Source organism: Phragmites australis, chromosome 8, assembly GCF_958298935.1.
Source record: "Phragmites australis chromosome 8, lpPhrAust1.1, whole genome shotgun sequence".
Classification (NCBI taxonomy): domain Eukaryota; kingdom Viridiplantae; phylum Streptophyta; class Magnoliopsida; order Poales; family Poaceae; genus Phragmites; species Phragmites australis.
The window spans coordinates 33,660,252-33,688,111 of record NC_084928.1 but is presented as its reverse complement, the minus strand read 5'-3'; the positions used below and the strand labels follow the sequence as shown (position 1 = coordinate 33,688,111).

General features: G+C 51.4%; 2 protein-coding genes and 1 pseudogene across 3 annotated transcripts; 2 read left to right on the top strand and 1 right to left on the bottom strand.

Annotated features, from left to right (window-relative positions):
* Positions 1–5,363, top strand: LOC133927175 (probable serine/threonine-protein kinase PBL17). Of its 2 annotated transcripts, none has more exons than XM_062373499.1 (6): positions 1–544; positions 2,142–2,452; positions 2,769–2,904; positions 3,552–3,688; positions 4,070–4,193; positions 4,340–5,363. In XM_062373499.1, exons 1-6 carry the CDS (start codon positions 496–498, stop codon positions 4,984–4,986), a joined length of 1,404 nt encoding a protein of 467 aa, XP_062229483.1. In that variant the 5' UTR covers positions 1–495; the 3' UTR covers positions 4,987–5,363. The 2 variants fall into 2 exon arrangements, with proteins under 2 accessions (XP_062229483.1, XP_062229485.1); XM_062373501.1 differs by lacking the exon at positions 1–544 and adding an exon at positions 551–1,602.
* Positions 5,173–27,361, top strand: LOC133927772 (uncharacterized; annotated as a pseudogene).
* LOC133925985 (SKP1-like protein 1B) lies at positions 7,555–8,418 on the bottom strand. The gene has a single exon (XM_062371719.1). The coding sequence runs from the start codon at positions 8,185–8,187 to the stop codon at positions 7,615–7,617; it is 573 nt and encodes a 190-aa protein (XP_062227703.1). The 5' UTR covers positions 8,188–8,418; the 3' UTR covers positions 7,555–7,614.
* Positions 27,362–27,860: the final 499 nt, after the last annotated feature.

Sequence of the window (27,860 nt, the reverse complement as noted above, 5' to 3'; positions counted from 1 at the left end):
ACAAGAGGAAAAAAAAAATTCTCAAGCTGCCAATTGCTCCGCGTTTGTGTTGTACGCGGCGTTTATTTAATCGAAAGCAGCTTCCTTTTACTCATTCCAACCCTCTGGCACAGCTAATCCGCCTATTCTTTTCTCCTCTCGTCGCCTCCTCTTCTCCGAAAAATAGAGGCGAGGAAGTAGTGGAGGAAAACCACGCGTGAGGAGAGGGACAGGTGGGAAACGCGCATCCGGGAGCGCACCAGAAGCTCAGGCGGCGAATTCGGGCGGCGCGCCGGCGAGTGCACAGGCTCCGGTGGCGGGACAGGAGAGCGCGGGACGGCCGCGGCGCAATTTTGCCCGGTAAAGCGGCGGGTTGGTGCGGCAGGAGTTTCCGGTAGGGCGGTCCCAGTTGACGAGGGGCTGTGCTTTTGGGGGCGTGGATCTGGCCGAAGACGGGCGATGGGGAGGAGGGAGTAGGGCCGGATTGGAGGGAAAAGCGCGATCTTGGGGGCTCCCATGGGCGGATGCTTCTCTCTGGAGGAGCATCGGCTCCAGAGCAGGCCAGGTTCGTGTTCTTGTGCTGTTGTCTCTGATGTAGTTTGCTGTATTTGAGAGGTGTATGGAGCTGAAGGTTCACGGTTTCGCGTGGTTGGATGTGTAGTTTTGTTGTGAACTCGTCATTCATTATGGATTTTGGTAAAATCAGATAGAAAGGAAAGAATGGATTTTTTATGAGGATTTCGATTGGTTTGAATGTTTAGGATGGGTTGCCCGATTGTAGTTTGTTGCTATCTTTGTGCTTGTGAGCTCATGTAACTAGTAACGAGTGAAGGGGAATGTCATGCATAGTCTTTTGGGTGCTGAAAATTGATTCAATATCGTATATTCAGGCTCTCTACTCGTAGTTTCCCTTCATTTATTGTTTGAACTAAGTTTGCATGGTACAATTTTGTTACTTGACGCCCCTTTGAAGACATGATATGGTGATAGACTGATAGGTTGCTTATGAAATTGCAGTCTGAGGCAAGGTCTCTGACAAGCTGCAGTCTAGGGGAAGAATAAGTCAAATTTAGCACATACTTTGGTGTATAACTTAATTTGTCTCGGCAAAGTTCCTAGATAATTTCGTATTCTGCAAAGACAGTGCTTGAACAATCCAGTAACTTGATCTTCAGCCAGTCTTCAATGTGCGTAGAAAGGAAGAATGTAGTGTTTCTGAGAAGTTGGTCAAACGTGAAGGCCCAATTTAACCCCGAAGACAGTTAATGGATAAAGTGAGAAGAGAACTTTGATGCTATCAATGCGAGACAGTTGTGCTGATATATTCAAGAGTTTTAGTAGAAGCTGCTTTATCCAGAAAAAGAGGGAAAGAGATGACATATGGTGTCCTGCTTTTGGGAACTTGTGACCACAAATGCTCCCTTCAAACCATTCTTAAAATGTTGCTGAAGCCAAAACAGAGAACCTTCTTTGTCCATGTCATATCCATAGCCCTCAACCATGTATTTACAGTATGCCAGTTGAACGTGAGGAAATAATTCTGGAGCTTCTCAGCTCTGTAGATCAGCTTTAAAGATACATTGTTGATAGAGGGGATGGAACGCAGTAAGCCTGCCAATGAAGGCAAGTATTTGGGTAGTGAGGATTATCTACTTTATGTCTTTAATCCATACAGGGAAAACTTTGTCTTCATAAGGGCAAGAAATGTTCTTATCTTTGTCTCGTAAAATAAAGTATTCTGGCCAGAATGCATTGAACTTGTAAAAGAGGTGCTTGCTGAACTTTGTGTCGACCTTAAAATATTCTTGTGTTATCTTATCTGTGATTCTTCACTGCCTGTAAATTGTGTAGTCCTTGCTCATTGAAGTTTTCTCACATGTCTTAACTTTGGTTTTGGTGCTCAAGTAATGTTTATTACTGTACAGTGGTTAAAGATGTGGTATCCAAAAGTCCTCTGTCAGATCTTTTTCTTCTTTGCATAATGCTCAGCACAGTTCATTAGCATGCATTCATGGGACTAATGTGAATTTAAAAAAATTATCTACTGGGACCAAAGGACTAGTGGAATACGTTATAGTTCTCGATTTTTTTAAGATATGCATTGACCATGTGTACACCTTTGATTCTCTCCTGATGAAGTTACTTTTTAAAATTTCTATCAGGTGAAGCTGCTGGACCAGATGGACTGAGGAAATGCAAATCTGATTGTAAAGCTATAGCAAGTGTTCTTGCCCCTCCAAAAGATGTGGAGGACTTGCAAGTAGAAGGATATGGAAATGTTAATATTTTCACATACAACGAATTGAGAGCAGCTACAAAAAACTTCCGACCAGACCAAATTCTTGGGGAAGGTGGGTTTGGAGTTGTTTACAAAGGTGTAATTGATGAAAATGTTAGAGCCGGTTTCCCATCCAGGCAGGTTGCTGTGAAAGAACTAAACCCAGAGGGCTTTCAGGGAGATAAGGAATGGTTGGTAAGTCTCATTGCTTTCTTCCTGTTTTTAAACCTGGATATTGTCATATAGATTAAGAAGAATTCATGTTGATTTATGGCTCATGTGAAGTCTTCATGAGGCTTGGCTGATAGGATATCAAAGTTTCAATTTAGTTATCAGAACAGTTTTCTTTATTGTCTTTATTGAAGTGTCGTCTTCCTTGCTTACTTTTTTAAAAAAATCACATAAAAATAGAGATAGAAGAGTGCATTTCTATGCAGATTACTAGGTTGAAATAAACTAGTATACTACCTGCAATGAATGGAGGACTAATGGTTTTCTGATGTGTTTCCAGGCAGAAGTCAACTATCTTGGGCAACTTAGTCATCCAAATTTAGTCGAACTGATTGGCTATTGCTGTGAGGGTTCACATAGACTGCTTGTCTATGAGTACATGGCTTGCGGGAGCCTTGAAAAGCACCTTTTTCGCCGTAAGTTCTAACTGACTATTTGCACCCTACCCTATTTATTGGTCATTGTTCATGGTACCTCAACCTGCATGGAGCATATTATTTTGCCTTTAGACAATTCAGCAAAAAAGACATTCACATTAATTCCATTTACATATAATGACAAATGACAACTATGCATGATTCAGCACAACCTTGCTACCAACACTATAAATTTAATCTCGAAATGTTAAAAAAAAAGCTAACACTTCAATTTACACACTGTATCATCAAGTTAGTCAGGCGACCAAATGTGATTGGAATTCTTCAGTCAGTGTTGCGGTAGCATAGTGTAATCTACAACCTCCATAAACATGATAACCTGGCCATTAAGAAAATGAAATTAATAAATATTAGTAACTGAATGGCCATAGTCATTGCACCATCATTATAACAGATGCTAGTCTTGTATGTGCCGAAATTTTCTCTGTTATTCATTGATCTATTGAATGAACATGTTTGATGTGATTAGCATAAGAGATATTCTATTGAAGTGGTGGCAGGAAAATATACCTAGCAAGCTTCAAGCTTTTTCTTTGTTGTTTTTGGTCTGGAAGACCAGTTATATGTAGTTTTCCATTTCAAAAGGGGGTTCTCTTGATTTTATCTACTCGCTTGTAAGATAACAGGGGTTTGCCTTAATATGCCTTGGTCAACGCGCGTGAAGATCGCGTTAGGTGCCGCAAGGGGGCTTGAGTACCTTCACAGAGCCGAGAGATCCATCATCTATCGGGATTTCAAGACATCAAACATCTTGTTAGATGCGGTTTGTGTTTTGTCTACTATATTTGAATGTGTTGATATTATTGCCCTGTTTCAACTACTTGTTTTAAGGCTGTTTCTGTATCAAACTTCTCATATTACCAACCAAATGATATATAAAACATGTTTCCACTGCTGAATGGTGCACTGGTGATGCATTCTGTCTATATATATCAAGATGTCTTTATCTTAATATCTAGAGGAACTACTCTGCATATATTCTACTGAGTGCCCTGCAAGTTCAATTATATTTTTTGCTCCAAAATGTGTCCATGTGTTTTTAGGCCAAATAAAGAACACTTATCAGTTTTGCCTTGACCATCTTGTTATACATCGATATATTATCTCTGATAGCATATCAATGCCACTCTTTACCATCTTGCAGGATTACAATGCTAAGCTTTCAGACTTTGGTCTTGCAAGAACAGGACCTAGTGGAGACCAAACACATGTGTCAACTCGGGTCATGGGAACTTATGGCTATGCAGCTCCAGAATATGTCATGACTGGTAAACAAGGATTTCCCTATATTATTAGATAGCAAGTCATGTTATGAAGAAGTAAATGAATGTGTTCTCAAGAACGAATAGAGACTGCATTGTACCTGACTTAGTTCAAATATGTTAATCCTTAATCATCAATTAACTTGCAACAGGCCATCTGACCGCACGAAGTGATGTTTACGGTTTTGGTGTCGTGCTTCTAGAGATGATTATTGGAAGGAGGGCTGTGGACAAGAGCCGCCCGACTCGTGAGCATAACCTAGTTGAGTGGGCACGCCCCCTCCTAGTTCACAATCGGAAGCTGTTCAGGATCATTGATCCAAGAATGGAAGGGCAGTACTCCACTAAGGCTGCCATTGAGGTGGCAAGTCTTGCATACCGCTGCTTGAGCCAGAATCCCAAAGGAAGACCAACCATGAGCCAAGTTGTCGAGACCTTTGAGGCGGTGCAAAACATGCCTGAATGCCAAGACATACTCCTCCAGAACTGTATCACAGGTGCTGTGACGCTCTACGAGGTCCCGAAGGAGCCTACAGAGAGTGTTGAGACGGAGAAGGCCAAGCAGGAACCGGCAGTAAAAACTGAAGCTGTGGAACCTGTGAACGGAAAGCCAGCTCCGCAGAGCAGGAGAACACGGCCAGGGAATGGCCGGAGCAAGAGCGAGCCGTCTTTGGAGTCCAAGCTGTACATCCCGTCACCGGATTCCGATGGACAGCAGCCTGGCCTGGAGTTGTTAGCATCCCCTTCCAGAAATGGAAGTAAAAAGGACCCTCCTGACGAGGATTTGTACAAGATATAACACGGAGCAGTTTTTCATGACGATTGAGCCTTTTGCACTCGCCTTTTGCACTGCCGTCCATGTTCTTAAAGATCAGTCAGTCAATGTTAGTTCTCCCTGATGGCGACGCAGGTTTCTTGTTCATCCGATTAGCAATTGTATGTAGAGGAGAGTTGTGGAAAGCATGTAATGCGAATGCTTTCTGCCATGACGGCGTTATATAAACCTGAGACGGCTCTTTCTGGGAAGATTTCCACACCAAAAATGGAAGTGGAGAAATGTGTCCTGACAGTCGTGCCGTTGCCCGTGTGTTTGTAAAGATGCTTGTTCCCTTGTAAACTTGAACAGTTCTTCGGGAAATCAACACCCGGATGGAAATTGAGAGATACGTTAGTGTCGATTTGAGTAGCATATGCTCGTTTTGCGTGAATTAACTGAGCAATGGTATATAGCACGGCTCCAGGCTCCAGCTGATAGGGCTCGCTATAACACAGCCCTTTTCAGTTAAATTTAAGTCCTGTTTGTTTTTATTCTAATTATACATTATAATCTCAAAAGTAAAAAAATAAATGATTACAATTTAAAAGTTAATTCTCACGATCTACGTTGTACTATAAAATCTACAATCGAATCAGTTTCACCATAAAATTCAAATTATAATAATCCACAGCAAAAACAAAGACAGTAACATATATGCTCGTTTTTCACGAATCAAGTCATGTGATGCTAAACTAAGCAATGGCATATAGCACGGCTCCAGGCTCCAGCCGATAGACTCTCTATAACACAGTCCTTTTCAGTTAGAAGGAAAAAAAGAGAGCAGGGTTCCAGGTTATAGCTGGAGATAACCTCAGCCTTTTTTTTTTGGCTTAAGGTATTACTCTCTCCGGTAAAAAAAAAGTCATATTGAGTTACGTGCAATTAATACGTTTAAACTTTGAACATAAATATATTTTTTAATATTTTGATTGAAATTTTAAAATAGTAAAGTTAGATTTGTCTTGAAAAGCAGTTTTATAATATTACAAATTTGCTATATTTTAAATATATTTTGTACCATTTAAAATTTATTTATAAATATATTTGGGATTAAACTTTTGAATACAAATTGGCTAGATTCATTTTAAAAAATAGTTTCATAACATTATAATTTTCTATTTTTTGCAAATACATTGCACCAGTCCCAGAACAACATTCATTTGTGCCCTTTTAATAGTGTAACTAGGTGGATTGGTGCGTCTACGCCGCACCCGTTTTGTTATTACACAGAGCAAGATAAAAGAAGACTAAAAAAATTGAATTCGCTATTTTGGATATCTCAATATTTGTTTATGAATTTATCAATATTTAACACATTTATTTAATTATGGAGAAAGCATTGGTACTTCAATGCATGCACATAATTTTAACATGTAAACGACAGTAATACGAACCTAACTAAATTTGTTTCATATTTTTTTGAGTTTTATATTTCGTGTGCATTTTAGATTATTTCAACTGATTTATCAATATAACTATTATTCCTTTCGCTATTTTTCTGGAATTTCAAAAAAATTACGTGTACGTATATATACTGATACATATAGGTATATGTATATATATACATACACGTATCCATATATATATATGAAACTCACATGAGTGATAGCTATAGTAATTTGATCTTTAGAATTGTTTTAATTCTTAGTCCTTTAATATATATAATAGATTTCCGCATGAATTCTTTGGAGTTCTTATGTTCCAGACGAAGCCTTGTTTGTGCCCTTTTTCTCTGATCCCCCCCCCCCTATTTTGGTATTGGAAAACGCACCGTCGTAGCGGCTTCCACAGCGGCAGCGGTGGCGAGGGAGCGAGATGACCATGTGCACTACAAGCACACCGACATGTGCTACCACCTCCGGTGGACAGCTAAGTAACCGCACTTCCCTACTCACCTCACTTTCTCCTCGAGCCTTTAGGGCTTTTGAGCTTGAGTCTTGGAGCTTTGCTGGTTACTGGGTTGAGCAAGGAGAGCTATGAGTACATGTACGTGCAGCCGTGGAGCTAGGTGGTCGACTTCTATGCTGAGCTCGTGCGCACCGGCGATGATGTCGTGAGGCTCGCCATGCTATTTGGGGAAGATGAGGTGAGAAGGAATTTTGCCCCCATATAGTAGCCAGTAGTGATGTTTGTCATTTAATACATTGACACGTAGATTATGATACCACTAGTGTCAATGAAACGTGCGACTATCTAAGTCAATGACTGTGGGTCAGAGTGGTAAATAAACGAAACCACTTCTTGATGGTGACAAAAAAATCAATTAGCGATGATATATTCTAACTATTATATTTACTGTGCCAAATTATAATATCTTTCAGTAAATAGATCTCTTTTTGAGGCAAATTGATTTTTGAGTTTGAGCCCATGTAGGAGAGAATAAATTTTTTTGTGAATTTCAAAGGACAATGAAATATTTAATTCTGAAATTTTCTTCCACTAACATGTAGGATCTATATAGGAGAGAATGAAAAATAACCGAAATTTAATAAATTTCGATCTTTTCACCATGAACGAAAAAAAATATAAAACGAAATTGAAATCCCGAGCTAAACTATATACGCAGCATGCCAAAGGGCACGCGAGTTCTTCCTCGGCACCCAGCGGCCTCTACTCCTCGAAGGCCCATTGATACTCCTCGCGGATCTTCTCCTCCTGCTCGGGCGAGAAGTCGTTCTTGATTTTGAACGTCTGCCTGATCGCGTCCGGCGTCTTGCCCTTGATCATGTCGGCGACCTTCTGGCAGGCGAGGTCCAGCAAGCCCTTGACCTCGAGGTAGTTGGCGGCCATCAGGAGGTCGTACAGCGTGTCCTGCTCCACGTCGATGAACGCCTTGTCGAAGCTTGCCAGATCCTCCTCCTTCTCCGGTGCTGTGGCAGCATCGACGGCGTTGGAGGAGCTTCCGGCCTCGGAATTCGAGGCCGCGTCAGAGGCGCTTCCAGCCTCGGAGCTCGCGGCGACGTGCTTGCTGCAGTACTCGAGGACCTTGGCGAGGATGCCAGCGGTGACGTTGGGGAGCGGGATGCCGCCGTCGGCGCAGCCGTCCTCGATCAAGTGGCGGATGGTCAGCGACATGCTCGCCGCCGCCTCCGGCACCTCGAACGCCTCATTGTCCGAGCAGATGAGCGTGATCGTCGTCACGCCCTTCCCGTCGGCGCCGTCTCCGGGCTCGCCGGAAGCCATCGTCGCTGTCACCTCGCAGAACCTTGGTTTCGCGTGGTCGCCGGAACGCTAGCCTTGCGATCAAAGTGCCGTCTCCTCAGATTGATTGGAACGATTGTCAATTGGCGAGTAGCAAACATATGGGTTGATTTATCGGCTGGGGAAGTGATCATGAATACACATCGTGGTAATGGAGTCGGAGTAGAATTAGAATTTAAGGTGCTTCGACTCTGACATGGAACCGAACCGTACGCCCGAGACACCAACGCGAGTCCGTGACGGATCAATCTTGCTGTGAAACCGACCACACGAGGGGATCATGATGAGAGGGAAGTCATGGAAGCGAACTCTGCGACCAATAGGTCTCAGCCGCGAACGAGCCGATGGCGTATCTAAGCCTACCCGCCCTAGTTCGATCATAAGTATTTTTCCAGAGCATCTAGATTAACCTAGCTTAGACTAAGGTATATACATATGCGCGTTCGGTGTTACTGCACATTCTCACGTATTCAAGGTCTTGTGTATGCTTGCCAAACTCCGACCCCTCATGGCGGTGGTGGCGGAGCGAGACGACCACGTGCACTACAAGCACACCGACACGTGCCACCACCTCCGGTGAACAGCCAAGTAACCGCACTTCCCTACTCACGTCACTTTCTCCTCAAGCTTTTAGGGCTTTGAGCCTAAGCCCTGGAGCTTTACTGGTTACTGGGTCAGCAGGGAGAGCTACGAGTACATGTACGCGCAGTGGTGAAGCTGGGTGGTCAACTTCTATGCTGAGCTTGTGCGCATCGGCGCCGATGCCGTGGGGCTCGCCACGCTATTTGGGAAAGATGAGGTGAGAAAGAATTTTGCCCCCATATAGTAGCCAGGTAGTGATGTTTGTCACTCAATACATTGATACTTAGATTATGATACCATTAGTATCAATGAAACATGCGATTATCTGAGTCAACGATTGTGGACCATAATAGTAAATAAACGAAGTCACTTTTTGGTGGTGACAAAAAAACAATTGGCGATGATTTATTCTAACTATTATATTTACTGTGCTGAATTATAATATCTTTCAGTAAATAGATCTCTTTTTGAGGCAAATCTATTTTGGAGAAACTCATTTAGATTTTACTTCCACAGAAACATTGCACCCTTGATACTACTGGAGAAGATTACCCAACACCATTAGAAAAACACACATCAACTATTTCGTCCAAAGATCAGGGTGGTTGATGGGAAAGAGTAACCTTTAAGATTGTTCTTTCATACCATGGGGGGTCGTTCGATGGTTGGCATAAGCAGTATGGTCTCAATACTGTCCAGGGGTAATTTTGTTCAACCTATTACTCTAAAAATGTATATATTCTTGTTTTTTTACTTTGTACTGGTTGCAATTTAGTGGAAAAACATTTTGGAAAATTTGTTGATGAGAGAAAAGCTAAACAGCTTGAAGCAAGATCTTTGCCAGTAGAAGGATGTGCCATTGTTCCTGAGCACACCGACAAAAGGGTGACTGCTGTTCAGCAAGTTTGTTCATTTTGCTAGTTAACCTTGAGAACACATATACTGGTGATTTCTGCATTGCCTTTTTTCTTTCTAATTTAACCACATTTGTGAACTTTCTTATGCAGCATTTTAAAATCTCTTGAACCATATAGCTTATGTGTAAATGTTGTTTGAATTGTGTGACTTCGATGAAGGAAATATCTATTTGTTCATAGAAGAAGACGATACAAATCATTTGCTTTCGGTGCATCTTACCTTAGCAGATCATTAACCGTGACAATTTGTACATACCAAATATACCACTGCTTTCTTATCCAAGAAACATAATGTGGAGTTTTAGCAGTGCAATCCATAACTTTGACCAAAATATGCCCAAAATACTGTTATTGTTCAAAGAGTGCTAATTTTGTTCCTCAGTTGTCTAACTCTACCAATGCATATCATGCATTTCACTAGGTCTGACAGAACTTGTTAGCATATAAAAAAATAAGCGGTCTTGTGCACTTAACTGAAAATTTAACTTCAATGGCATGGTGAGATACAAAAATTTTCTTGGTTAGGCACTTCCCCTGATGTATGATATGGTATATTTACTGTTAATTATAGATATATGGAGAAAGGATGTAAAGTCTGGAGATATAAACGATGCAATAAATGAGCTGCTCCAGATAAGCTAAAAACATTGCATGTTTCAGAGGTATATTTTATTCTTTTTTTGCAGAATATATGATCGCACTTGACATTTATGCTGCTAGTGGTGACTATTTGATATATATATATATATATATTACCAGAGATAAACTCGGCTTATATTGAAAGCCAAATAACAAGTTCCAGTTCATAGCCAAAAGGAAAAAAGAAAGAGGGCAGCTGGGGACACCAGTGAACAATGAAGCACAGTAGCTCCTTAGGAATACATAGTCACAAAAATACAGGACTGGTTAGCTGCTAGAGGAAGCGCAAGCGCTCAACTTCAGACAAGAACAAAGCATATGAATCATATCAACCTCTCAGAGCTCATATATGTCAGTCAGGGTCTTCTCATTCGGGGCAAGATCTCGCAGCCATCTCCTGACCTGATCCGAGCCTGCCCCCACCCTAGCATTGTCGTCTTCTTTGAGGAGGACCTTCCATTTCTGCATGAATGATATAGCTAGGGTCAGCACATCCGCGGGCCTGTTGGGGGAATTTCCTCTTGATCGCCATGGTGTTCCGAATCCTCCACATAGCCCAAGTGATTCTTGCAAAAAGAAACAGCCCTAGGTTTTGAGAGATTTTGAACTTCTTCGGCAGCCAGCTTGCCCATAAGTTGGCTATCAAAGAAGTGAACCCATTCCAATGAAAAATATCCCTCAGGGAACTCCAAGTGAATTGTGCCAACACATACCCAAAGAAGATGTGGTTAGTATCTTAAGGTTTGTTACAAAGGAAGCAGTTTCTATTTCCCTTCCAGCCTCTCTTCTTGAGGGAGGTGGCCACTGGAAGTTTATTGTGAAGCATTTGCTACAGAAACACCTTGATTCTCAGTGGTAGCTTACAAGCCCAGAGTGTCTTATCTCCCTTGCAAGACACCCCTTCAAAGGTCAAGAACCTATAAAGTGATTTGGTGGTGAAATTCCCTGACCTGTCCAGTGCCCAAACAACTTCATCCTCATTTTCATTCAGGTGGACACCCTGTAACCTTTGGTGCAATTCTTCCCATTAGATCTGGTCATATGCTGTCAGACTCCTTTTAAATTGTATATCCCACTCATCCTGGCCCCAACAATCAGACACCACCACATCTGGGTCAGCACATAAGGCAAACAGCTCAAGGAATTGAGTTTTCAAAGGAGTCTCACCCCTCCAGACATCCTTCCAGAAGGAAACCTTATACCCATTGTTAACCTTAAAGATAGCTCCCTATTTAAAAAAGATGTTTAACTTTATGTAATCCCTTCCAGAACTGTAAGGTGCCTTTCTGTTTGGAATTGAAGAAATTGTCCTCTGGCATGTACTTGGCCTTGAGCAACTTGTGCCAGGTCTCCTCAGATCCAGATTCAAGCTTCCATATCTATTTGACTAGAAGGCACTCATTCATTATTAGTGTATTTAGGATACCCAACCCCCCATAATCCTTGGGCCTGGATATGGCTACCCATTTAGCCATGTGGTATCTGCTCACATCCTCAGCTCCTCTCCAAAAAAATCTTGACCTAACAGTATCCATCCTCTTGTGTACCCCTTTGGGTAGCAAATACAATCCCATGGTGTACATTGGTAAGCTAGTAAGGCAAGAGTTTGTCAAAGTCAGCCTGCCCCCATAAGTCAGGTTTTTGCCCTTCCATGGGTCTAACCTCTTCATCATCTTAGGTAGCACCTCAGCAGAAGCTGCCTCTCCCAGGTGATGGTCAGAGATAGGGATTCCTAAGTATTTAAGGGGTAGCTAGCCTAGTTTGCAATTAAGCATATTAGCCACCTTTTCCTGGTTACCTTGGTCCATACCAAAGGCAAACACCTCATTTTTATGAAAGTTGATTTTGAGACCAGATAGCCACTCAAAGCAGTATAAGATTATCTTTAGATTAAGGATAGAACTACCAGAGCCATCAATCACCAGTATTGTATCATCTGCATACCCTTGACAGATTGCATGACCCAGTCTATCCATCTGGGAGGGAACCCTTTCCCTTTCATTACATCCTCAAGGAAATTCCAATTAACCTTATCGTAAGCCTTTTCAAAGTCAATTTTTACCAGCACTGTCGGAGAGTGAACTCCTGTCGCAGGGATCCCGAGAGACCCCTTTTTAGAGATTCGGCCGGGGGGATGATCCTGGAAAAGCTTGTGTGGGAAATAATCGGGAACGGAAATAAATGCGATGGCTGGTGGGAGACGATCACCCTAATGCAAGGAAAAGTGGGTACGCCGGGTTTTAGACAGGTTCGGGCCGCACGGAGGCGTAACACCCTACTCCTGTATGAGCGCTATATTTATCCTTGAAGGGGATTCTTCAAGGAGATATCTGGTTCTAAGGGGAGAACTGTTTACAAAGAGCTTGAGGCTCTTCTGTTCTAGCTTAACTTGAGCTGGTTCGAGTGTCTGTCGATCTATCTTTGGCCTGGTTCACCGGAGATTGTTGGTTGTCTGGTCTCTTGGTCGTCTTGTGGTCGGGGGCTCTTGCTCTCTCCTTTTAGTGTTCTCCATCCTTTCCTTTTATAGGCGCGCCGACCTCAACATATCCTGAATGGGAAAGAGGGGACGCGAATGCCAAGGTGCCACGGAGAAAGGCGTAATCATTTCATCTTGGCGAAGTGACAGGGGCGGTGGAGAAATGCGGCGCGCATTCGACCACCAGCCGCTGCGGAAGCCTCGGGGCGCCATAAAAGGGGCCCACCGGGCAGCCTCAGAGGTGCCCGGTGCGCCCACCCTGTCTTGTTCTTCTGCCAGGGCAGGGTGGCAGGCGGAGCGCTTCGATTCCGGCAACGTTATCCCGAGGCACCTGGATGAAACGGGACGGGACCCGTGCATTTAATGGACCCACGGCCCCCTGCCAGTGCATGGCAGGGTCTGACACTGGGGCGTGGGCAGCTGAGAATGTCAGGATGTCAGGATGTCAGACCGCGCGTGCCTATTAAATGCGGCATTGGGCCTTTGACTGGATGACACCCTGACGACGGGACCCTTCGGGTCGTTGAATGATCTTGCGCGAACCTTCGGGGAACCGAGTCCTCGGGGGCTGCCACGTGCAGCCCCGAGCACTCTCTCCCGAGCACTTCCTTCTTGGTATTTGGGGCTCTGCGGATCATCGGGGAACTAGGGTGCTCGGGAACCAGAAGCGGCGGCCCCGAGCACCTTCTCCCGGGACTTAGCTTCTACCTACCTTGCAGGGTGGTGATATGTGGTGGATGGCCGGCCTGGCCTCGGGACTTAGGGACCCCTGGTTCTAAATACACCGACAGTAGCCCCCGGGCCCGTTGGTAGCCGATGGGACGGAGACTGCGAATGGGCCCTTCGTCGCGACCGAGGCCAAGGCTGGCGAGGACGCCATGTGGCAAGCTTTCGAGGGGTGGCCCTTGCGGACCTAGACCTCAAGTATGTTCCAACGGGAAAATGAGTGGACGCGTGTCCACACAACTTCCGAAGGGTATGATAACCATACGGGCGGCACGCGCGGTTGCCGCGCAGATCGAGGAAAATACGCCTGGCAACCGCTGACATCGCGCGATCGGCGGGAGATTCGCCTGACAGTTGCGCCGATCGAGGCGACGCTTCGCCGAGCGAACCGTTCGGGCGGCAGTTTTTGAATTTTGAGATATAAAAGGGGGAACGGATCGGTCCGTTCCCCTTTTTACGCTCTCTTGCACTTGTGCTCTTGCCTTCTTCGTGCTCCGAAGCCCTCAGGAAACTCCCAGGCGACCGGAGCATTCTCCCTTCTCTCTCTTTTCACCACCAAAAAACATCCCCCATCTTGCCGAGATGACGAGGGTTGGAGGAGGATGACGGGACAAAACTTCGGACAGCATCTTGCCGGAGTCTCGTCTGAGGAACGAGGAGGCGGCGGATAAGATTAGGAAGCTGCTGGTGCCGGAGGGTCAGGAGGGTGCTGTGGCGGTGAGGCCGGCGACTCTGACGCCGGCGACGACCGTCCCTGGGCGGACCGTCCTCTTCACCTCCTTCGTGGCAGCGGGGTTGGTGCCGCCGTTCTCCGCCTTCTTTCTGCAAGTGCTGGAGACGTACGGCATTCAACTGGTGCATCTAAGCCCCAATTCCGTCGTGGCGTTGGCGGTCTTCGCGCATCTCTGCGAAATGTTCGTGGGGGTGATGCCGTCGGCGACGCTGCTTCGCCACTTCTTCGTCCTTCGGCCGGTGGGGAAGAAGAGGGGGCACTCCACGGCGGACGTCGCGGGGTGCTGCAACCTTCGGCTCCGGGAAGGCCTGGGGGACCATTACATTCCCCAGGTGATGCGCAGCAAGTGGGAGGAATGGCGACGGGACTGGTTCTTCGTCGACATCGACCCCCACGAGCGCCTCGAATTGCCAGAGAAGGCGGCGGAACCTCGGCGATCAACGTGGGAGGCGCCGCCACCAGAAGATGCGAGACTGAAGCCGGTGCTGGAGCGCATTCTGGAACTGCGCGAGGGCGGGCTGACCTCAGTCATGGTGGTGGCGGATTTTCTGCGTCGTCGGTTGGCGCCTCTGCGAGAACGGGCCCGGCCGAGCTGGTTCTACACCGGGTCGGAGGACATCACCAGGACCCAGATTGGCGCGAGCTGGGATCTGGGGGCGGCGGAACTGCGGGGGATGACAAGGGTGATCACCGGAACGGAGGATATGAGCCGGGCGGAACTCCCGTGGCCGGAGATGGCGCTCTGTGCCAACCCCAGCCGGGTGGCCATTATGGCGGGGCTGCCGGAGTTCGATGCCCAGGGGCCCGTGGACCGGCCAAGAAGCCGGAGTCCTGAGGCCTCCGAACTCCCCGGGCTGGAGGAACTACTTGGCGATGAGGTCGCTGGTAGCTCGGCGCAGGCTGGTGAAGGGGTCGCCGCAAGCGGCAGCCGCCGTACCAGAGAGGAGGGCGCCACTGAAGTTGTTGCGGAGTTGGCACCGGGAGATCGGGGAAAGCGTCCCCGGGCCTTGATCCTAGTGCCGGATTCTCCGCCGTCGCCGACGGCAGCGGCGGCATTTCCGGTGCTGGAGCCGCGCCTGGTGCGGATGGGGCCCGCATCGGCGCCCGCGACCCGCACGGCGGAGACCGAGACCCGTGCGGCGGCACCCGTGGCCCGCACGACGGCGCCCGTACCCCGCGCAGCGGCTCAGCCGAGCCCCCAACGGAAGAGGCGGCGGGAGGAGTCAGGACCGACAGCGCCGGACCCGGACATCAGGCTCCCAGCGGCCAAATGGCGGTATCGGTGAGTCTTCTTGCTTGCTTTTCCATGGGCATTTCCGGCTCGAACTGAGTTTTGACAACTTTCACTTGTCTCCCGTAGGCCGGCTGCAGGCGCTGCTGTGACGGAGAGAGAGCAGGCGCCGGGGCCAGAGCCGAGCCTGCCCGCTGCAACGGCGGAGGCCGGCATAGGAACGGCGGAGATGCCAATTGACGTGGCGGCCCCTGGGAGAGAGGCGGAGGCGGCGGCTGAGAGAAGGGCGCCGGCGGAACCTACCCCGGGCGCGAAGAGCCCGGGGCGGATAATGGTGGAGGTGGATGTTCTGCCGGGGCCGGCGGACAGGGCGGCCGATGCGGGAATGCGGCCGCTGTCCGAAACCTTGGCTCCGGCGGAGCCTACCCCGGTCAGGCAGAGCCCGGGGCGGATGGCGGCGCAAGGCCCGGCGGAGAGCTCGGCCCCCCTGGAGGCATCCTGCGGAGAAGCCTGGGCCCCCCCAGTGCCCGGCCGGCCTGCCGATCCCTTCCTGACCGCCATTAAAGGTGTCCAAGTAGCAGTCGGGCAGCTGGGGGCAGTGGTGAAGGCCAAGGAGGGGGAGCTCGAAGCCGAGTGCGCCCGCCTGGCACTGGAGAAGGCGCAGCTGGCGGGCGCCCAGGAGGAGGCCCGTGCGGCAGCCGCGCGGGAGCAGAAACTCCTAGAAGACATCCGCGCGGAAGCCGTGCGGGAACGAGAAACTCTGAAGACCGCGCGGGCAGAGGCCACACGGGAACAAGAAGACGCCGCCCGCTTGGCCGAGGCGTCGAGGCAGCAAGCTGCCGAGGCCCTTGCCAGGATGGGGCAGGCGCAGGAGAGGGAGGTGGCTGTCGCAGCCCGGGAGCAGGCCGCGGAGGAGCGGCAAGCCGAGCTGGCCCGCCGGGAGGATGCGGCCGAGAAGACGCGCGCCGATCTCCAGCGCTGGGAAGACGATCTCCAGAAGATCAGAGAAGAAATCAAGCGCTGGGAGGAGGACGTCTCCGTCCGGGAAGTGGACAACGAGCTATCGGCGTCGGATCTTGGTGCACGGGAGGATTCGGTGGCCCAGCAGGAGGATGTGTTGGCCCGGCGGGAGAATGAGTTGAGTCGCCGAGAAGGCGAACTGAGTCGCCGAGAGGGCGAAGCTGCTGCTGCGACGGTCGCCGCGGCTACCAGGGCGGAGGAGAATGCGAAGCACGATGCGGAACTGGCCGAGCGCGAACGCGCCTTGTCCGAGATGGTGGCCAAGACGAAGCAGGCTGCCGTCCCCACCGTGGCTGGCGGTGCTCCCGGTCCGGCCGGGGACCAGGGACTCGAGGCACAACTGCGGGCCGCCAAGGAGAAAATCGAGACTGCCTTTGTCTCGCGGGTCAACCTCGAGCATATGCTGGAGGACATACTCCGGCGGATGCGACGGGCCGTGGAGAAGGGTGGTCTTGGACGGCTTGTCGACGACAAGAAGGGCGACGGCCCCGCACGACAAGTGTTGGGGCTGCAGCAGGTCTGCGAGCGCCTCGAGACCCTGCCCTGGGCAGTCCAGGAACTTGCTGCCCGGGAGGGACGTGGCTTGGCACGTGCCGTGGCCGAGCACGTCCTGGCCTGCTACCGAAGCAGGGACCCGAACTTCCCACTGGAGCCGGCGCGGGAGGGAGTGGTCGAGGCTGAGGGGGAGGTCGCCCGGGCAACTTTCCGGAGCACCGCCGCTGAGGTGGCGGCCGGCTTCAGGCGAGAGGTGCCGCCGCCGCCAGCCCCCGGGGATGACTCAGAGGATTCAGCCGACGCTTCTGCCGCCGACTAGATCTTTTGTAGCCTCTTTCCTTTTGTTTGTAGATGTAGGAGTGAACCCTTAGAAAATGCCTTGGGAGTATCCTGTGAATATTAAATGGCTGTTTTTCCCTGGGCTCGCAACTTCAGTTTCTCTATGTGTTCGATGCTTCTTCCGATGTTTTACTTCGAAGTCCCGGGGAGTACTCAGTCGGGCCGTTCCCAACCTTCCCGTCCCCGAGGATGAAGTTGTCTTTGATCGCTGCTACTGGCACAGTCGGCCTTCAAGCTCTCACGAATCCGTATTGCCTAAGTTAAGAACAAAGACAGAGACTTCCTTGTCCGGGAGATGGATTGATCCCGCGCGGAACACGCCGTGCCTGATGAACACTTTTTCACTTTGCGACCACTCAGTTAGTAGAAGGGAGACGCGTGCGGGCGAGAATGTGACCAAGAGTCCTCGCGGTCCGGTGGTGCCCGGGCTTTAAACGGGCCAGGCCGAGCACTGACAGCCCGCCCCCGAGACCTGAGCTCCGGACTACCCGAGTAGCTCGAGCGATAGGATTACCCAGGGCACCCGAGGACTCGGTAGTGCTCGGGGTCCTTAAAAGCGGACCGAACACCACTACCACCACGAAGGGCTTCGGTCAGACGTTATCGCGAGCACGCTACTCTTTTCTGCAAACCGTTCTGTCGTTCTGGGAAAAAATAGTCACGCGGCAGGGTTTTGCGTGCGAGGAGGCCACCTCGCCGAACAGATTAAACTGCGAGAGCCCCCGAGAGTGACTCGAAGACATAAATTTACTTAAAGCAGACTTGTCTGAATATAACCACTCACCGGACAGCTGTCGGCCTTCCAGCTCATCGATCCAGGAGGGATGTGCTTCTGAGCTCGGGTGCCCGGGGACTCGATTCTTTCAACGGAGTGCCCGAGTGCCCAGAGGCATACGAGGCTCCTAGGGTCGGGTGATCTCGACCACCCGAGGACCCTTGGGGCCGACCAAAGGCCGGGGCATTAAAGCCCTCGCGGCCGAGCTGCTTGCGATCGCTAGCCTGTGACTTAAGAGAAAAAATAGGATTTCTTTGTCTGGTGCGCTCTGCCAGTGCGGTACTTGTTATAGACTGCTCTCGTTTTCGACCCGAGACCTCTCGAACACCCAAACCGGCGGACAAGAGCGGGCAGAGGCATAACCCAGAGGTCCTATGGTTTGGTGGCGCCCGGGTATGACAGACCAGACCGAGCACCAACAGCTCGCTCCGGAGGCCCGAGCTCCGGACTACTCGAGCAGCTCGAGCGATGGGATTACCCGGAGCACCCCGAAACTCGGTAGTGCCCGGGAGCCTGTCATGACACCGAACACCACAGCCTACCATGGCGGACGTAAGTCAGCGGCGACTGCTCGCATGCATACCGATCGGGATTCTTTTGTCAGCCGGGAAAAAAAAGAGAGAGCGAACTTTTTCTCGCTCAACCGAGCTCCTCACCAGACAGATTAAACATACGGAATCCAGAAAAAATATTTTGACATAGCGATTGCTTATTGAAAAACTTAATGTGCAATATTTACAAGGTTGGGCGACAGCGACTTACCCCACGGGGCGAAGCCTTCATACTGCTCGGGCAGGGAGAAGCCCCCGGCCTTACTAACCTGAACCGTGAACACGACAATCTACGGGTAGAAGCGTCGAAGATGCTCGATGTTCCACGGATTCGGGAGTGGCTGTCCTTCCTCCGTCGCCAACCTGAAAGAACCTGCCCGGGGGACCGTGATCACGGTGAAGGGACCTTCCCACACAGGGGACAACTTATTCATTCCTTCGCGCGACTGGATGCGTCGGAGAACTAGGTCCCCCACCTCGAGAGACCGGGCCCGGACATGGCGCAGATGATAACGCCGCAGACTCTGCTGGTACCGAGCCGCTCGGACAGCAGCAAGCCATCGGCGCTCTTCCAGGTAGTCCACGTCGTCGCGCCTTTGATGCTCCTGCTCACCCTCAGAGTATGCATGCACTCGAGGGGAGCCCAGAGTGAGCTCGGAGGGGAGGACTGCTTCGGCGCCGTAGACGAGGAAGAATGGAGTCTCCCCGGTGGCGCGGCTTGGCGTAGTCCGATTGGCCCTTAGCACGGCTGGCAGCTCGTCTACCCATCCCTTTCCGTGCTTAGCGAGTACGTTATAGGTCCGGGTTTTGAGGCCCTTGAGTATCTCCGCATTGGCGCGCTCGACCTGCCCGTTACTCCGAGGATGAGCGACGGAAGCGAAGCAAAGCTTGATGCCGAGATCTTCGCAATAGTCCCCGAACAAGGCACTAGTGAACTGGGTGCCGTTGTCGGTGATGATTCGATTGGGGACACCGAAGCGGCTGGTGATGCCGCGGATAAACTGGAGCGCCGTGTTTTTGGTCACCTTGACGACTGGGACCGCCTCCGGTCACTTAGTGAATTTGTCGATAGCGACATATAGGTATGCATAGCCCCCGACTGCTCGGGGGAACGGACCCAGAATGTCCAAACCCCAGACCGCGAAAGGCCATGACAGGGGAATGGTATGGAGAGCCTGAGCTGGCTGGTGAATCTGCTTTGCATGGAACTGGCATGCCCTGCAGCGCCGAACCAGCTCGGAAGCATCCTGGAGAGCTGTAGGCCAGTAGAAACCTTGCCGGAAGGCTTTCCCGACCAGCGTGCGGAACGATGAATGGCCACCGCACTCGCCCTTGTGGACCTCAGCGAGAAGATCGCCGCCTTCTGCCCGAGAGATGCATTTTAGGAGGACACCTCCTGCGCTACGTCGGTAGAGATCCCCATCTACTATGGTATAGCGTTTGGACTGCCGAGCAACCCTTTCGGCAGACGCCTCATCCCCAGGTAGGAACTTTTCTTTCAAGTACCCTCGGATGTCAGACATCCACGAGGCATCTTGAGGACATTCGGCGAGCACAGCGCACTCGCCGGACGGCGGCGCCCTGACGGGGCTTCCCACTGAGGGTACCGCCGGGGTCCCCTGAATTGAGTTCGAGGTTTCCCCTTCATCCTGTTCGGCAGGCAGGACGGAAGGCCGTGCGAGTCTTTCTTCAAAGACTCCGGCAGGGGCGCGCGCACGTGAGGAGGCCAGGCGAGAGAGCTCGTCGGCCGGAGCATTGTCGCGGCGAGGGATATTCCGCAATTCGAGGCCGTCGAAGCGTCTCTCGAGCTTTCTGACTGCATCCACGTACGCTGCCATTTGAGGATCCGTGCACTGGTACTCCTTGGAAACCTGGTTGACGACCAGCTGGGAGTCCCCTTTGACCAGGAGGCGACGAATCCCGAGCCCCACCGCAGCCCGAAGGCCGGCGATGAGACCTTCATACTCCGCCATGTTGTTGGATGCGCGGAACTGCAACTGTACGACGTACCGGAGCTCTTCACCTGTTGGGGAGGTGAGAACCACTCCGGCCCCTGCGCCTTTCAGCGAGAGGGAGCCATCGAAGTGCATAACCCAGTACCCAGGCGCGTCGTGCCCAGGATAGGCAGAGATCTCTTCTGGGATGACGCAGGGGACGGGCGTCCATTCTGCCAAGAAGTCGGAGAGTGCCTGGCTTTTGATTGCCTGGCGACAGACGAAGTGTAGGTCGAACTCCGCCAACTCAACCGCCCATTTAACAATGCGCCCGGTGCCCTCCCGGTTCCGGAGAATGGGTCCCAGTGGATAAGTGGTAACCACCGAGATCTTGTGCGCCTGGAAGTAGTGGCGCAGCTTCCGGGAGGCGACGAGCACGGCATAGAGTAGCTTCTGCACCTGGGGATACCTTGTCTTGGCCTCCCGGAGGACCTCGCTGACGAAGTACACCGGTCGCTGTACCCGGCGGGCCCAGATGGTGGCCCCACCCGGGGGGCTGCCACAGCCCCCAGGGTCGGTGGTATGGTCGGGGCTAGCCGGGCACTCGGGCTCGATTCCTTGGCTAGGAAGAGCAGTGTGTTCGGGCTCGACCCCTTGCCCAGGGGGAGCCGCGAGGATAAGTGAACGGTCGGGGGCCTCTGGGAGCTGGGACCCAGCACCCGGCCCCGAACATTCGTCGCGCTCCACCACCAGCACTATGCTCACGACCTGAGGAGTGGCCGAAACATAAAGTAGTAGGGGCTCACCTTGGGAGGGAGCCACCAAAACGGGTGGCGAGGTAAGGTACTTTTTTAAGTCGTGGAAGGCCTGCTCGGCTTCCGACGTCCAGTCAAAACGATCGGATTTCTTCAAAAGCTTGAAGAGGGGGAGCCCTCGCTCCCCGAGCTTGGAGATGAAGCGCCCGAGGGCGGCCATGCAGCCGGCGAGGCGCTGGACCTCCTTGAGTCGAACCGGGGGTCGCATCTGCTCGATGGCCCGGATCTTCTTCGGATTGACCTCGATTCCTCGGCCAGAGACCAAGAAACCAAGGAGCTTGCCGGACGGCACCCCGAAGACACATTTCTCCGGGTTGAGCTTGAGGCGGGTAGAGCGGAGACTATTGAAAGTCTCGGCAAGGTCCTTGAGCAGGGTGGCGCGATCTCGGGTTTTGACCACGAGATCGTCGATGTAAGCCTCGACGTTGCGGCCAACCTGCGAGTTAAGAGTGATACGAATGGCGCGCTGGAAGGATGATCCAGCGTTGCGCAGGCCGAAAGGCATTGACATGTAGCAATAAGTCCCCACCGGGGTAGTAAAAGCAGTTTTTTCCTCGTCCCCTACGGCCATGCGAATCTGGTGATACCCAGAGTTTGCATCTAGGAAGCACAAAAGATCACATCCCGCAGTTGAATCTACGATTTGATCAATGCGAGGTAAGGGGAAGGGATCTTTAGGACAAGCCTTGTTAAGGTCGGTGTAGTCCACGCACATGCGAAGCTTGCCGTTGGTCTTCGGGACGATGACTGGGTTTGCTAGCCAGTTGGGGTGGAGGACTTCTCGGATGAATCCGGCGTCGAGGAGCTTGCGGACCTGCTCGCGGATAAACTCCTGGCGCTCTGGCGCCTGCCGCCGGACCTTCTGCTTCACTGGGCGGGCGTCCGGACGCACAGCCAAGTGATGCTCGATCACCTCCCTAGGGATCCCGGGCATGTCGGACGGTTGCCAGGCAAACACGTCCACGCTAGCCCGGAGGAAGGCGACGAGCGCGCTTTCCTATTTGCTGCCCAGGTTGCTGCCGATACGGACAACCTGGGTAGCATCTTCGCCCACCTCGACCTCCTTCGTTGGAACAGAGGTGTCGGCGGCGAGTCGGGGTCTAGATGAAGAGGGTCCCAGGCCCCCTGAAGAGCCATCAACCTCGGCCTGCGCTGAGACCAGAGCCATGTATGATTGTTCGGCGCAGGAGACAGCGCCGCCGGAGTCGGCGATCACGGAGATAGAGCCTGCGGGGCCGGGCATCTTAACCGTAAGGTATGCATAATGCACGGCCATCATAAACTTGGCGAGCGCCGGGCGCCCGAGGATGGCGTTGTAGGGGAGAGGGAGCTCCGCAACATCGAAGAGGACGCACTCCGTGCGGAAGTTGTCCCGGCTCCCGAATGTGACAGGCAACTCAACCTGCCCGAGGGGCAGGGAGTGCCCGGGAGTTACTCCACAGAAGGGGAGGGACGGCTTTAGGCGTCGGGAAGATACTTGCAGCTTCTCAAAAGCCTCTTTGGAAAGGAGGTTGAGGCCGGCACCACCGTCGATCAGCACTCTGCCGACCTTAACATTGCAGATAGTGGGAGACACTACCAGAGGTAGCCATCCCACGGCTGCAGTACTGACGGGGTGATCAGCCATGCTGAACGTGATCGGAGCATCCGACCACCTCAGGGGTCTTGTGGCCTCCTCGCTCGGGGTTGCCGAGCACACTTCGCGCCGCATGACCTTGATGCCACGGCGCGAGCAGGGTGTGTAAGCGCCCCCGTCGATGAAGGCGACCGCATGCTCGGGCTCCTGGAAGCCGAGCTCGGCGTTGTTGGGGACGACCTCGGTATCGCCTCCTCCGCGGGACTCGTCGCGCTCCCTCTGGCGCTGCTCCACGAGTCCTTTGACCGTACGACACTCCGTGAGGTCGTGCCATCTGGTCAGGTGTATGGGACACCATTTACCTGGCTCGGGCCCCGCGGGAGCGGGGGCCCTTGCTGGAATAGGAGCTCGGCCAGGGGCCGGGGCTCTTGCTGGAGCTGGCGCCCTAGCCGGTGCCGGGGCCCTCGCGGGCACAGAGGCCCGAGGAGGAGCCCGAGCAGGGGCCTTGACGGGGCGCCGATCGACACCCGGCTGACGCTCTTGCCGGTGATCGGGCTCTTGCGGTACCCTGTGAGCGGGGACTTGGGCTGGCTCGACGGGAGCTGCCTCGCGCTTCCTTCTCTTTTTCTTTTCCCGCTTATCAAAGCGGGAAGAACTTGGCTGATCGGGAGCGGGGCGAGGAGCATGCCACGCCCTGGCCTCCGCAGCCTTGGCGCACTTATCGGCCAGTGCGAAAAGTTCCGCAGGGGTCTCGATCTCGTGCGTACCTAGCTTCTCGAGCATCCGCTCGTCACGGACGCCCTGCCGGAAAGCAACAATAACAGCATGGGGGGCCACTCGTGGAATAGTGTTGCGAACCTGGCTGAAACGCTGTATAAATCGCCGTAGCGTCTCCCCTTCCTGCTGTTGGACGGCGTGGAGGTCGCACTCCAAACCGGGACGTGCGAACGTGCCCTGAAAGTTGGCCACGAATTGGTGGCACAGGTCATCCCAGGAGCTGATGGATCCTGGGGGTAAGTTCATAAGCCAAGAGCGGGCGGAACCCCTCAAGGCAACATGAAAATAGTTTACCATCACCTTTTCGCTGCCTCCGGCCGCTTGGACGGCCGTCGTGTAGATCTGGAGGAACTCGACGGGGTCGATGGACCCGTCGTACTTCTCCGGCAGCTCGGGGCGGAACTTGGAAGTCCACCTCACCCGGCGGAGCTCGGTGGTGAAGGCACGGCAACCGGTGCCGTACCCCGCAGCACGAGCGGGGGTTCTCGGTGGCGAGAAGCGGCGAGCCGGGGATCCCCGGTGGTCATGGGCCGGGAGAGAGGAAGCCTGGTCCTCTGCCCCAACCCCCTGCCGGGTCTCCCGCTGACGTTCGAGAGTGACTCGGGCATCTTCGTGGCCCCTCCGCTCGTCAAGGTGCAAACGAAGGTCCCGGGCTCCGGACATGGCCAGGGGGACGGCACTCCGCCTGGAGACCCCTCGGCCCGTGCGGGTGTTTCCCGCTGAGGAGCCGGCTCTGACGGCACCGTGCTGAGAAGTGGCGCGAGGACTCCCGGCCTGCACCTGGCGACGAGCAGTGCCGACCAAAGCGACGACATCTTGCATCCACCGGCCTTCCGGAGTGTTTGGCGTGGCCTGAATGGGCGGGTGTCTGAGGAGAGCTTGTGCCGCAAGCAACGCGCTCCCTGGGCTGGCCTCACTGAAAGCGAGCCTGCGCCGAGGCGGCACCCGACGTGGTCCAGAGGCAGACCTGGCGGCCGGGGTCCCGACCACCTGCTGGGGGTCGAAAAGTACGTCAGCAGCGGCGGCGGTGCTGATGGGCCCAGCGCCTTGATCCCCTTGGGCGGGAAAAACCTCACGCGTGGATGGCGGCTGCCGCGGGTACGCAGCAGCGACGGGGCTTTCTTCGTGGGGCAGCGTTCCGTTACTGGAAGTGGAGCCGGAACGCTGGAGACGGTGCCCACCGGCCATCTTTTCCTGTGGAGAAAAAAGTGAAACAAACAATCCAGGGATATTCCCCCCTACCTGGCGCGCCAGCTGTCGGAGAGTGAACTCCTGTCGCAGGGATCCCGAGAGACCCCTTTTTAGAGATTCGGTCGGGGGGATGATCCTGGAAAAGCTTGTGTGGGAAATAATCGGGAACAGAAATAAATGCGATGGCTGGTGGGAGACGATCACCCTAATGCAAGGAAAAGTGGGTACGCCGGGTTTTAGACAGGTTCGGGCCGCACGGAGGCGTAACACCCTACTCCTGTATGAGCGCTATATTTATCCTTGAAGGGGATTCTTCAAGGAGATATCTGGTTCTAAGGGGAGAACTGTTTACAAAGAGCTTGAGGCTCTTCTGTTCTAGCTTAACTTGAGCTGGTTCGAGTGTCTATCGATCTATCTTTGGCCTGGTTCGCCGGAGATTGTTGGTTGTCTGGTCTCTTGGTCGTCTTGTGGTCGGGGGCTCTTGCTCTCTCCTTTTAGTGTTCTCCATCCTTTCCTTTTATAGGCGCGCCGACCTCAACATATCCTGAATGGGAAAGAGGGGACGCGAATGCCAAGGTGCCACGGAGAAAGGCGTAATCATTTCATCTTGGCGAAGTGACAGGGGCGGTGGAGAAATGCGGCGCGCATTCGACCACCAGCCGCTGCGGAAGCCTCGGGGCGCCATAAAAGGGGCCCACCGGGCAGCCTCAGAGGTGCCCGGTGCGCCCACCCTGTCTTGTTCTTCTGCCAGGGCAGGGTGGCAGGCGGAGCGCTTCGATTCCGGCAACGTTATCCCGAGGCACCTGGATGAAACGGGACGGGATCCGTGCATTTAATGGACCCACGGCCCCCTGCCAGTGCATGGCAGGGTCTGACACTGGGGCGTGGGCAGCTGAGAATGTCAGGATGTCAGGATGTCAGACCGCGCGTGCCTATTAAATGCGGCATTGGGCCTTTGACTGGATGACACCCTGACGACGGGACCCTTCGGGTCGTTGAATGATCTTGCGCGAACCTTCGGGGAACTCTCTCCCGAGCACTTCCTTCTTGGTATTTGGGGCTCTGCGGATCATCGGGGAACTAGGGTGCTCGGGAACCAGAAGCGGCGGCCCCGAGCACCTTCTCCCGGGACTTAGCTTCTACCTACCTTGCAGGGTGGTGATATGTGGTGGATGGCCGGCCTGGCCTCGGGACTTAGGGACCCCTGGTTCTAAATACACCGACAAGCACTCCCTGATGTCTTGTTCTCCTTAGCTCATGTATGACTTCATGAAGTATTACTACCCCTTCAAGGATGTTCCTGCCTTTTATAAATGTAGTTTGGCGACTATTTGATATTGGCTATATGTGTTTAATCATTTATTTTCCAGTATGAGAGATTTTATTGTTTATTCTTGTGGATGAAAGTTTTGAAATTGTCAAGACCACTATAGATGATGTTGTGCAGGATATTAACTGATGACACAATTTGAAGGTCTCACGTGAATTTCATCCTAGTTTTGCAGTCAAATCGAGCAGATACCTGTATATTTTTACTCTTGATGAGGATGCAAAATTAATTTTAGGGGAAGATCAGTTGTCTAAAATACTAGAGAATTTTGAGCACAACATAAAACCTTGGAGCTTTGATGTGGGGAGGGTTGACGAAATCATTAGACAACTAAGTGGAAAGACACTATCCTACAAGATGTTTGCACGTGATACGCAAGCTTCATGAAGTGTATAAGTTTCATCTAATCATAAGTTCATAACATACGGTGTACAGAAATGGTTTTCTCGTAGATTTAGCACCTTGATTTTTCTAAATGCGTGAACTAAAATTTTGCGCCTAATCATGGCATGATTGTTCACCAAAACCTTCTTGAAATCCTCTACCATACCGTTAATTACTGCCTATCAACTGAAGAGAACATTATGTGCTCCTTTTTATATGGATTCCAAGTCTCTATTTTTGTACTTGTTCTTAAGCTAAAAGAACTCATTAGTTACTTCTTGTGATGCTCTATTGTATTTTCAGTGGCCCACCTACGGAGTGTTTCATGTTCCATTCTCGTGCTGAAGTGGCCAAACTATATTACGCTAACGAGATGAGACTAGTATGTATAATTTTCTCTAATTACGAGCTGTGATGTGTCACGTGGTCTTCTAGCCTTAGTCTAGTCGTGATCTGAACGCTAGTTCTCATTGAATTACACTGTACAGATGGTTAGGGTTCTTATTGCTACTGCCATAAGAGAGGCTGCTGCTGATGCTTTGCTGAACCTAATGGAGGCCACCGGTAGGCGTGCAACAGCGCCTCCAGCACCTCCAGAGGGCCTCTGCCTTGTAGATGTTGGTTACAAAGATTTCAACAAACAGAGGTGCTTCATTGTTGATTAAAGGAAGTTATCTTCATGTTGGAGCAGAACACAAGATACATGATTCAACCATTGAAGACTTCGGTTACCGGATTACTGAGAAGATATTAAATCTTTCCAGCTTTGATGTTGGGTTCATATACTAGGTGATAAGTAATACTTATTCATCCCAAACGTGATTTGTTCCGCATTTTCCATGTGTTAACTAGTTAGGCTCTCTTTGGATCATAGGATATTCAAAGGATTTTTGAAGGATTCCAGTCCTAAGGAAAATTTTCTACGGAGCATGTTGGGAACAAAGGATTGAGGATGCCAAATTCCTATGGAATGTCTTCTATGCAACCAGTTCCATAGGAAAATAAGCATGAGCTCTAACCTCATGTTATTTTTCATTTGCGAACTCCAATGCAACACTCTCTCTTTCTACTCTCATATTTTCTCTAAAATTCATGCGTTTGATTCTTGTGAACCGTCCAAACACCAAAATCTATAGAATTGCACATTACAGACATTCAATTCCT

What these genes read in the sequence shown, in the direction of transcription:
- LOC133925985 (XM_062371719.1), bottom strand. Translation starts at nt 8,187, where the DNA reads ATGGCTTCCGGCGAGCCCGGAGACGGCGCCGACGGGAAGGGCGTGACG.
- LOC133927175 (XM_062373499.1), top strand. Translation starts at nt 496, where the DNA reads ATGGGCGGATGCTTCTCTCTGGAGGAGCATCGGCTCCAGAGCAGGCCA. An exon ending in AGGGAGATAAGGAATGGTTG is followed by an intron (nt 2,453 to 2,768) that starts GTAAGTCTCATT and finishes ATGTGTTTCCAG; the next exon opens with GCAGAAGTCAACTATCTTGG. An exon ending in CAAACATCTTGTTAGATGCG is followed by an intron (nt 3,689 to 4,069) that starts GTTTGTGTTTTG and finishes ACCATCTTGCAG; the next exon opens with GATTACAATGCTAAGCTTTC.